Source organism: Nipponia nippon, unplaced genomic scaffold (genome assembly GCF_047370975.1).
Source record: "Nipponia nippon isolate SJK-2023a ecotype South Korea unplaced genomic scaffold, ASM4737097v1 scaffold_9, whole genome shotgun sequence".
In the NCBI taxonomy this organism is placed as follows: domain Eukaryota; kingdom Metazoa; phylum Chordata; class Aves; order Pelecaniformes; family Threskiornithidae; genus Nipponia; species Nipponia nippon.
Genome location: NW_028262413.1, coordinates 17,104,361 through 17,115,756, shown reverse-complemented (window position 1 = coordinate 17,115,756; position 11,396 = coordinate 17,104,361). Strand labels below are relative to the sequence as shown.

The 11,396-nt window shown below is 59.0% G+C and overlaps 1 protein-coding gene across 1 annotated transcript in view; it reads right to left on the bottom strand.

Moving 5' to 3' along the window:
• Window positions 1-998: 998 nt before the first annotated feature.
• The window catches only part of TEX264 (testis expressed 264, ER-phagy receptor), a 42,981-nt gene continuing 32,583 nt past the window's right edge, over window positions 999-11,396 (bottom strand). Inside the window, exons 5-6 of the mRNA XM_087743103.1 lie at window positions 9,400-9,571; window positions 999-1,852 (exon numbers count right to left, since the gene is read on the bottom strand). Of these exons, the coding sequence (XP_087599229.1) occupies window positions 1,539-1,852; window positions 9,400-9,571 (486 nt within the window). The 3' untranslated portion in view covers window positions 999-1,538. The remainder of the gene's footprint in view (window positions 1,853-9,399; window positions 9,572-11,396) is intronic.

Sequence of the window (11,396 nt, the reverse complement as noted above, 5' to 3'; positions counted from 1 at the left end):
CACGTGCCCTGGCACCGCCTGCACCCTCCTGGCTGCTGCTTTGGTGCTGCTGACAGCAGGATGATGGCAAAGCCTCCCTGGCCCCCATCTTCAGTGGGGCTAGGGGACAAGTGGCGTTAGGATCCACTGCCTGGCTCCAACCCCCTCGGAGCCTCAGCCAGGCATAAATATTTCAGGGGGCTTGGCAGTTTTGTAATAATTGGCAACAAAGATAAACACCGGGAAGAGCAATATTTTTCCATGTGGGCTGAAGGAGTTTAATATTTTATCACTCAGAGCACAAAATATTTATGAAAAATCTCACGTCAATCACTGGCTGAGGACTGATCGTGACCTTTCCAAGCCAGGGAGGACACATCCCCACCACAGAGGGACAGCCAGGCCTCCCCTGCCCCTTGCACCCCCACCCCAAGCCCTGGTTTTGGGTTGCCACGTCCGACCACCGGGGAACAAGCCCTGGGCTGTGGGAGGCACCGGGGGCACCAGGGCAGGGGCCTCGTCCCCAGCTGGGGGACAGGGAACTGGGACCAGCATGGGCAGCCCTCCCTCCCTGCACCCCGCGGCTGCGGGACTAGGCAGGTGTGATGCTGGGGAGGCACTGCGCAGGCAGGCTGGTCCCCCCGCCACAGGAGGAGCACAGCAGGGCCAGGCCCTCCAGCGGCCCACGGACCTGGCTTTACTGATTTTACTTTCAGCGGGTTCCCAAGAGGAGCGGGGATGCCACCTCCCTCCAGCCCAGCCCAGCTCAGCACGGCGGCTGGGACCCTTCCCCGCTCCCCCTGCAGCTTGCAGAAGCGGGGGACGGTCCCTGTGACCCTGCTGGGTTGCCCGGGCAGGGAGCAAGCGTGAGCAGCGGGGATGCAGAGCCCTCGGGCAGCTCCCTGGCTCAGTCAGGGGGCGCAGGGGGCAGCCCACCGACAGCCTCCACCCGCAGCATGCTCCCCGCCACAGGGCAGGACGGCGCGATCAGCCAAGAGGCAGTGAGCAATGCCACCGGCTACCAGTGAGGAAAAGCATCCACTTTATTACAGACCCCAAAAGCGCCCGTGGAAGTGCCAGGAGGACCAGGTTTACATGGGATGTTTCCATTTTTCAGCAAGGGGAAGAGAAGGGGGGAACAAACCCAACTGACCCTACTCACGGCTCTTTGGTGCTAGAAAACACGCGGCAGTACGGCAGAGAGAAGCTGTGGGTGACAGGGGCACTGGCAGAGACGAGGGGGGACACCTCTGCCATCCACCACCATCCCCTGAGACGCCTGTGAGGAATTTGCGACGCATCTAGAGACACACAAGCAGCAAATGCATTTTGCTGCCCCCCCAGCCTGCACCTACCCCATGCCGCCGAGCACTGCAGGAGACCCCCCTGCCTCCCAAAGTCCCCGAAACCGTCAAGCACCCTTTCTGCAAAGAGAGAGAGCAGGTCCCGGGGGAAATCAGCGACTGAAATCTCTTGGCTGGAGAGGAAAGAGGTGGGAAAGGCAACTGGTTCCCAGTAACTCAGACCCTGGCGGGAGGCGAGGCAGCCAGGTCTCCGCTTCACTCTTCTCCTCTCTCGGCAGCGATAGACTCCTTGGTCCACTTGTCTGTGACCTCCTGGTTGCCAGCGTAGCCCACTTCGGGAAGCAGGCCTGGGGCTCCCTCCCCGTCCCCGGTGACCTCCAGGTCCAGCTCCTCGAAGGAGGAGCCGCTGGCTCCCGACTCACTGTAACTGTGCTCGCTGCGGTTGTCCGCCTCCTCCCGGCCACGGCTGGCTGGGAAGGGCAGCAGGATGGAGGTGGCCACCGAGGTGTCTCTGCTGTCAGTTGTGGCCTCTATGCTGATGGAACTTGTCTCACTCACAGTGTCAGCCCCTGGGATGGAGAGAGAAGGGGAGGGAGTGAATGCTGCGGGAAGGAGGTGATGGGGATGGGGTGCCACAGCCTTCGAAGCCACCAGAAACCTCAGGCCACAGTGGAGACCAGCTCCTACCTCTTGTCACCTCCTGTGCCTTTGAGAAGTGACCATGCCAAGACAAGCATGAGCTAGACTCAAGCAGCTCTCTGAAATCAAGGCACCCCCAAGCCGGCACAAACAGCCCCCGGCTTACCAGCCGTGCCCTGACCCCCTGGCCCCACTGCTGCTCTCCATGTGCACACCAAGGACCTGGGAAGCCCTTCCTTAGGGAGGATGCCTGGCCTGGGAGCTGGGGGACAACCCTGCCCCCAGCACGGCACCAGGAACAAGGCAAGGAGCAGGATGCTGTGCTGCAAGGGTGATGGGGAACTGCAGCATTGCTTGAGCACCCAAGGGAAAGGTGGCACGTGGGCAGGTCCTCGGATGTGCCGCCGTCAGAGGCAAGTGCACGTCCAGCCTCATGTCAGGGCTTCCTAACGCTGCCTTCAGCACCCGCTTCAACCAGCTCCCGCTCCTTGAGTGGCTCCCCCGCAGCCATCAGTGCGTCGCAGCAGTGCAAAGGCAGGCAGAGCAGCGGCAGACGGGACTCGGGGTGCCAGAGGATGGGGGGAGCCTTCCCAGCTCACTTGGCACTTCTCCACGTCACCCGGCTGCCAGCCCACACCCCCTCTCATCGCCGAGCTCCCCCAGGGGCTGCCCCTGCCTGCCCCCTTGGCCCACCACCCCCTCCCCACATCCCTGCCTCGTTAGCTCAGTTGACAACACAATTAAGGAGTTGACGAGATGAATGTGTCAGATTGAGACCAGCAGCTCAGTGCTGTTGCCGGAGCAACCAGCTGGGAGACAAAACCCTCCTGTAAAACATTCATCATTGTTAATTATGACATCACAGATCCACGTGGTTAATTATGACATCATGGATCCACGTCGCTGATTACAACATCGTAGATCCATGTTGTTAATTATGACAGCGGCAGCAAACACTGGGCGGGCTCCTCCATCATGGCCCTCCCCACTCCACCCTCCTCCGGCCTGCCTTGCACCGGCGGGAAGCGCGTGCTGGGCTCGGCTGCTTCCTGGCACCTCTGCTCACCCGGGGGCTCCATCTGCGCTGGGCCAGATGCCCTTGCCTACGATCATGCCCCACACCAGGAGGGAAACCAGGAGGAGCCCCGCTCAGCAGTGGCACCAGCGGGGGACCGCAGCTTGCCACCAGTGGGGCTGGGAAGTGGCAAAGAGGACCGTGATGGCTACAGAGGGGCTCCCAGGCGGGAGAGGAGAGCCCTCTCCTCCACGATGGCTCCTGCCAGGGTGGCTCCATCCCCAGCCACTGGCATGGGGCTGCCCCGGCCTCCCACAGGCATCTCCAGCCTCCCGGGGCTCCTGCAGCTAGGGTGCCCGGGGCTGGGCTGCTTGCCCTCCTCCAGCTGCACAGCAGCCACTCATCTCCTGGAGGAGACCCGCCAGGGAGGGAACTTTCCTTCCAAACACCCTTAAATCCCTTTTTTTACTGTTTTTTTTCCCAGCCTGGGCAGCTGCCAGCAAAACTGCTTGCAAATGGCAGTCCTCTGCCTTCTGAGCGGCATCATCCCACAGTCCTGCCAGCTGAGTGAGGGCCGTTCGGAGAGGACCAAGCAGTGGTAGCAGGACGAGGAACAGCCGGGAAAGACCCACAGACGCAGTGTACCCGCTGCTTCATCCCGCCTGGATGGTGTATCAGCTGCATCCTGCCCAGCGGGTGTCCTGAGAGAAGCCTGAGCCTCCACCCTCTCACCTCAGCCACGCAACCACCTCTCACGCAACCACTTTGGCAGCTGGTATGAACCGAGCCCTGGGCCGCCCACCCAAGCAGCGCCTGGTGACCCCCCCATGAAAAGGAGAAAAGAACCATCACCCACCGACATGAGCTGCCTTTGCTGCAGCATCAGGGAGTGCCTCGACACGGAAACTACATTTACTCTAAGTTAAAAAGGATGTTCTGCGCGCTGCCGGTGAAGCGCTCACTGAAGGGGATGGCGGCCACCAAGCAGGCAGCAGAAAGGTGGGAGATGCTGTCCCACCTGGTAGGACCTCAGCAGGGCAGTGGGTCAGCAGGGAGCCTCTGGGAAGATGGAGAGCTGCAGGAGATGGAGGGGAGCGTGTGGCCCCTGAGCCTTGAAGCCAACTAAGGGTTTGCAAGGTCTTTAGTGGGGATCTCAAAAAAAAAACCACAGTTTGGCCAGATTGGTGGCCTGAGGCGAAACAGACACGTTCCCACCATGGCTTTATGACAGCTCACGTCATTCATGGTCATCTCGCGTCCCTCTGAAACCTGGGACAAGAGTGACCCCGACCCCCCAAGCCATGCCCTGCCTGCACAGCACCCCTCTCATGTCACCCTGGGGGCTGTTTTGGCTGGGAAGCCATCATGTAACCCCATGCCACAAAGCAAGGGAGCTCTTGAGGAGAGAGGCAGCAGCTCAGGGACAGGAAGATGGGGATGAAGCCGACCTATGCACTGCTCCAAGCTGCCACCATGGGAAAGCACCGCTGTCCTCACCCCTGCAGCCACCTCCCTCTCCCCAGCTCCGAGGGCGACAATAAATCGAGTCCTGTTTCCTTTCAGCCAGGCACTTTTTCACCACTCTGTCACTTCTGATCATGTTTGAGCAGCCTCAGCTGGCAAATTTGCCCATTTCAGCAGCCTCGCTTTCCTCTGAGCAGGACAAGGCTGGCTCCGGCGTGGCCACCCAGCCTGGCCGGGGATGGATGGCTGGGGCAGGCAGGGCAGGAGACGGAGCCGCTGCTGCTGGGGACGGTGCGGGGTCAGCTCTGGCAGGGGGACATGGCAGGAACCCCCAGCTTCCCCAGCACAGCCTGGATTGGCCAGGCAGGGAGTACGGCGGGGCTCCAAGAGGGCAACCAAAGCCTCGTTGGAAGGTGCCTCATGGGCGAGCAGGGGTTCAGCTCTCATCTCGTGGGCACAGAGGTTTCTGTCAGCCCCCACACCCACTTCTCCATCCTGCCCCAGGCACCTTGCTTGGTCCCCCAGCGAGCTGCTGCCCATCCCCTGCATCCCACTTCCCAAGGCCGGTCCCTGCCCTGGGAGCCAGCCCAGCACCCGGATCCAGCGTGGCTTTCCCCTCTGGCATGCAGCGAGGTGCCAGCTGTCCCGTGGAGACCCCCCTCCTCCTCTGCTCCCCCGAGGACAATGTAGCCATCCTGCTGTGTGTTCATTCAGAGGAATGGGCAACCGGGAAGTTTTAATTTGGGAAAAACAGACACAGCCCGGGCTGAAGCCCCAGCAGGGTGTTGAGGAGCCCCCCAAAGGCCAGGGCCACCTAGGAAGACAGGAAGCCAAGCAGCCAACACCAAGATACCATCCACGGATGGGTGAAACAGGAACCACTCACCCCATGCTGCTAACAAGCCGGGCATGGAGCCGATCTCCCCAGGCAGCTCAGCCCTGTGCCACCCCGGGTATCGGCATCCCTAAATCCCCCCGGGAAGGACTGGCTCCCCTCCTGCATCACCCCAGCAGGACACTGATGCCCGAGCATTGCTTCCCTCTTGGTGCACCCAGGCCCTCTCTTTCCGCCCGTTCAATTAAATATTCATTGCCTCTGCCACTAAATAATAAATCAATGCACTGCCAGGAGGGGCACAGCTCCTCCGTGCTTGCCGAAGCTCACATACAGCCATCAGGAGAGGGACTGGGACAGGCCGATCCGCAGGAAGGCACAGCAGGAGCTGCCTGCTGAGACCCTTTTTGGGAGGTACAGGCAGGCAGAACAGGCAGGGCTCTTCAGAGGATGGAAGCAAGTGGGGATGAGGCAGAGCGCATCAGGGAAGGTGCCCCCCCATGGCAGTGGGGCTCAGCGGGTGATGCCATCGGTTGCACCCGGACGCTGCTGGACAGACTCAGCTCCAGGAAAATGAGCACCTGAGACTCTGGGCAGAGCCACGTGCTTAGAAACCATCTGTGTTCATGCCAGCAAGTGCATGTCGAGAGGCTGCTTTTGTTTGCTTTCACCTTCCATGCGCCACAGCAGGATCATGCTGGAGAGCACGCTGCTGAGAGCGAGCCGGGAGCAAGGGCCTGCTGAGCACTGCGCTGATGCCAAAGCCCCAGAAAATAATTAAGTACAAAACAACTAATCGTGATTGACACTGGACCCCTGGAGACCCATCAGCCGCCTTCCAAAAATGCTTCCTGTCTTTCCGATGACCCTGAGGATGGCAAAGAAGGGACGGAATTGGTGCGGAGGCAGCCGCAGCCCCCGGCCCATTCCTTGCGTGCCAAGTGTGTTCGTCCTCAGCAGAGCTGCCAACACCCTGCTCTGTGTAGAGCAGTGGCAGAAAGCAGAAACCCTGGGCCACGTCCCGCATCTTCTACGGCCATTGGCTTTGCTCAGAGCTGCAGGCACCCAGCACCTCACAGGGTGAGCTCAGGAGCAAGGAGGACAGCAGACGACAGCCAAAATGGGGTGATGTGCTCCAAGGTCAGGAGGATCAAAAAAAACAAATCCAAGCTTTTCTTACACATCTAAATCACTTGGTTCCACCTGGCACCAGCCACACCGACAGGCGAGGATAAATGGCAGCGCCTTCCGCTGGGAACTCCTCAAGTCTTTAATTCGAGGAAAGCATAATACAGCTGCTGGTGGGGAGATTCGTGAGCTGTGATCGAAAGGTGCTGCGTCCACACAGAGCATTACTAAATATGATGCTCGCTCTGAAATCGCACGCTCATTGCTGTTATTTCAGTATTTTGTGAGAGGAAGGGAAGAGCGGGCTTCATCTGCTGCCACGTCAGGAGCGAGAACCCAAGGCTGCCACGCGTAGAGCATCCTCAGTTGCCTCAGGGAGAGGAAAAGGGGCTCAGGACCTCCCCAGTCCCCTTGCTCGCCCGGCAAGGCAGCAGAGTGTCAGGGCCCTGTGTCTGGATTTGCGCTGCTCAGGCACAGCCAGAGGAGCCGAGTGCCACCAGCAAGGACCACCACCTTCTCCCACCCTCCCAGGAGCATCCCAGCACTGCCTGAGGCTCCGTCAGGGCAAGACCGTTTGAAACACTGGCAGAGCTGAAGTAGACCAAGAAATAACCCAAATCCACACAATCGGGGTCGAGGGGGGACCACACTGAAAAGCAGATGGGAACGTTGCTGCGCCCACCCTCCAGCCATCAGAGGAAAGCTCAAAAGCTGTCACATGAAGATCTTATGGCCATCATGTCTGTTGAAGGCGACTACCTTCAATGGCTCCCCAAGGAAGAAGGGAGTAAAAAAGGATGGGAAAAGAGATTATGGCTTTCTCTTCCTCCAACTCAGAGGTGGTTGCACAGATCCCAGCACAGAAAATACTTGCGAAGGGAGGACCAGTCTGAATCTGTAAGGCGTCATCTTTAAGGTGCTGTCTTCAAGGTGTCATCTTCAAGGCGTCCCCTTCAAGGCATCTCCATTGAGCAGCTGGGCAGAGCAGAGATCTGCTGGCTGCCCCCTCCAGCGGGATCTCCTCTCACACCGAGGTTCAGAAAACCCACGTGAGACTTCAGTGTTGAGATGCGGAGCCTGAGGAGACCAGCTGCTGCCCCCCACCTTGCCTCCCGACTTTGACCCTGCTGCTGAACCAGGGGCAGCCCAATGGCTGCTCAACCACTGCAGCTGGGGCAGCACTACCAGCAGTAAACCAAGTCCCCAGCATCAGCAGGCCAGTGGCGGTGGGACAAGGATGCTCGCTGGGCACCATCTCCCTTTGCACAAGCCCAGGACCTCCCCACAGGGTGCCACCCTCCCCAGGTGACAGCGGTTGTGCTGGCCCAGGGCATCATGACATTATGGGGATGCAGGAGATCATGGGGACCGCCAAGATCCTCAGGCAGGAGCAGCACAAACAACCCCAAGGCTTGCCACATCCTTGGCCCTCTCCAACAGCTGGAGCAAGGATGCGATGCCCCGCCAGACCTGGTTCTGCTGCCGTGCCCAGCAGTGACGGTGATCACAGTGTCGACATCCAAGCTCAACTCTTTAGCCTTAGAGGCAAGGCCAACCTCTCACAGCTATTATTATTTTAAGCTGGTTTTGTGCAGACTCAGCAGATGACACTGCATCAGACTGCACCTACAAAAGCTCATCTGTGTGACTGGAAGGGGAGGGGTGGTGGAGGAACTGCCAAGACCTGCTGCTGGGGAGCCCGGCCCAGGGCAGGGGTCTCCCACATGAGAAAGTCCAACATCATTTGCAGTCTAGAATTGGAATAACCTTCCCAGCCCTTCTTCCAGCAGGGCACGGGACTCCCCCACTGCAGGTGTGCAGGCGCACTCCAGGGAAAGCACCAAGACAGCCGGGGCGCAGGGCAGCAGCTGCATCGAGCATCCTCCGGCCATGCCACTGGGCTGTGCACCCCCTGAGCGGTGCAGAAAGGAGCACAGGCAGCTGCCAGAGCCACCGACCTTTTGCTCACATGCGTCCTGCTGTTCCTCTCCAAAACCACGAGGCAACTATGGGAAGGTGCTGGAGGGAGCGGGCTGCGAGGTGCCTTCAGCCAACCTGGGCCAGTGCCCAAAGCAGCCACCCTGACGCAAGGCAGACAAAAAGGCAAAGAGCTGAGTGAGTGCAGCAAAAATACAGGACCTGAAAGCGCTGGAAAACCGCTCCAATTAGACTCTTCATTGCAGCACTAAATGGACAGAGCTCCCAGAAAGCAATCTCCAGGCTTGCTTTTATGCCGCACGCGATTAAGAATTAAAGCAATCCAAATCTGAAGATGTGTTAAATAAAATGACCAAACTCCCCCGGAGGCGAGGAGAGCGGTTATGTTTTTTTCATGCCCGTTACGCAAGCGTGGGCAACCTGCAGGGCAGGAGGAGGCAGCTGCCCCTGCCAGTGGCCAGCTCGGCTGCGCCATCCAGCACCCGGGAATGCTCGGCTAGCCGGCTCCCACATCTCACAGACATGTGAGCACGTGGGCTGGCAACGGCAACTAGCATTTCGGGTTACTATAGCACTGCTGTTCTGCGCCTACAGCCATTGTGGTCCCTTCCTGTATGAATACATCCAGGCTCCAACAGATCTTGCTGAGCAGATGCTATCGGGCAACTCCACCACCAGCTACAGAAACCTGGTATTTAAGCTCTTCGCAATCCCAATATGTAACAGATGAAGATGAGATCAAGGAAGATGTATATGACAAGGAGAAAAACAAGCCCAGCTGCAACCAAAAGCTGCGAGATCCATCTCTGCTCTGACAACAGTGGGCCAGCGGCTCGGTGGCAGCTTGGCCCTTGTCCCGATGCCACGGGGGTGCCCGGGTGCTCCCCAAGGCATGGCGTGACACCTTGGGAATGAGACCCTATCTCATCCCCAGGTGAGGGGAAGAGGTGTGCTGAGACTCAGTGGTTGGGTGCCAGGTGGGCACAGGTTGGCCCCTCTCTGCCTGCTCAGGAGGCAGCACCGGGGACACCAGGACCCCTGCCTTTGGGAGAGCTGAAGCCAATCAAAGATGGACCCCGTGCGCAACCCATGGATACCTGTGATGTCTGTCTGGGCATCCTCAGCCTCAACTGCGGCAGCCCTGCTCTTCCTCTCCAGTTCTTTCATTTCAGGCACATAGAAGTCCCCTTGGCGGGCGAGGGGGCACACGAAGTAGATGCGGTCCTCCTTGTAGATCTCGATCCGAGGGTGGGCACACAGCTTCCTCTCCTGAAAGACAGCAGGCAACCGCAGGTCAGGGATGTGCCCTCGCCCCCTGTCCCGGCAGCCCCCCACCACGTGGACCTGCCGGCCTGGCAGCATTGTAGACTGACCTGCTTTGCCCACAGGCATGGGGGCCCAGTGAGGAGCGGTGGGTCCCATCCTGAAACCGCGGCACTGCTTTCCCTATCACAACAGCCCCCCACATGCCAGGGCTGGTGGGTTTGGCCCTGGGGGTGAGCAGCTGGCCGGGCTCAAGGAGGAAATGACAAAGCCCCAGGGAGACTCAGCTCCCCCAGCTCATCCTCATTTTTGGTGTGCTCATTTTGGGCTGGAGTGAGGGGCTTCGGGGAGCCCAGCAGCTGCTTTGCACAGACCTGCCAAGTCTCCGGTTCCTCCTGGCAGCACGGCCCCACGAGCAGGCGTAGCGCTTCGCTAATTAATATAATCCAGAGCCGACAGCTCAAGCAGCTCCTTTCAGAATGGCGAGGCCAGGGGGAGTGGGAGATGAATCCCTGGCATTTCAGACAACTCCCCCTCCTCCTCTTCCTTGCCCCACCTCCCCCCGGCAGCACACTTCAAGACCTCAGCACCCCCCAGCCTGCCAGGGACCCGTGATGGGGGCATGTCCCCCCCGGGCCATGTCCTGGCCCACCCCGAGCCGGGGCTGCGGGGACTCTTGGGGTGCCAGGCCGAGGAGCAGCTGGACCCCCCTTGCCACCCCCTCCTCGCCCGCCCGCCAGCTGCTCGCTGGCAGAGGGGGTGGCTGATTACAAGCTGGGTGAGAAGGGAGAGCGTCTCTTCAGCGGGTTTTCTTTTTCTTTCTTTCCCCTTTTCAAATCACTTGACAGCTTTTACTTAACCCTGCAACCACCCCGATTATCCTCCTCCTCCTCCCTACCCTGGCTATCTTCCTCTTCCTCCTCCCTGCCCCAATTATCCCCCTCCTCCTCCTTGCCCTGACTATCCTCCTCTTCCTCCCTGACCCAATGATCCTCCTCTTCCTCCCTGCCTCAACTATCCTCATCCTCCTACCTGCCACGTCCCCGCTGGCAGGGATGCGGGCAGGCTTCCAAGGCGCTTGGAGCCCGGAGTTCCCACTCGCAGGCAGGTGAAACACTAACACACGCAGATCAAAACTGTATTAAATAAAAACAAGCTGGGCTGTTTTTAGCAGCAGAGCAGAGGCGGCTCATATCACTCCTGCTTTTTCAGCAACAACGCAGACAAGAACCCTCCCCGCCGTTCTGCCCCTTGCTCTACCAACCACAAGCCCATCAGCCAATCTTCAGCTCCGTTCGTTATTTTAGGTTACTGCAACACGTACCAGAGACAGGTATCTCCAAGATTCACAGAGTTTCTGGATGCATCCAGCTGGCCCTCCACCACTTAATGCAGACGGGGACAACTCAAAGGATCTTAGAGCAACGAGACCTTCACTAAATTCATATGAAGTCTCTAACCAGTCTAAAACCTCAGGGCTCCAGGCCAGCCTCCAAGACATCCCAAGCTGATTTCCCAAAGCCCACCCTGGGATTCCTAAAGAGCAGATCTGGGATGTACCCTCTCCCTACAATTTATCTAGGCTGCTACAACTGCCCTTCCAATTACACAGCCATAGTAGTGACTCCCCCGAAGCACAAACACCACCCCCTCCATGCACATGAAATGCGGGAATCGTGGCTTTTTAAGGAATAAAAATGCACACCTGTATGAAGAGCAGGGTCCCAGACTGGCTCTTGAGCCAAATGCTGCTTCACACTCAAGGATTATACTATAAGAGAGACAAGGATGCTCCAGGGTGGGAAGCAGCTTTGTCTCCCTGAAGCCAGAA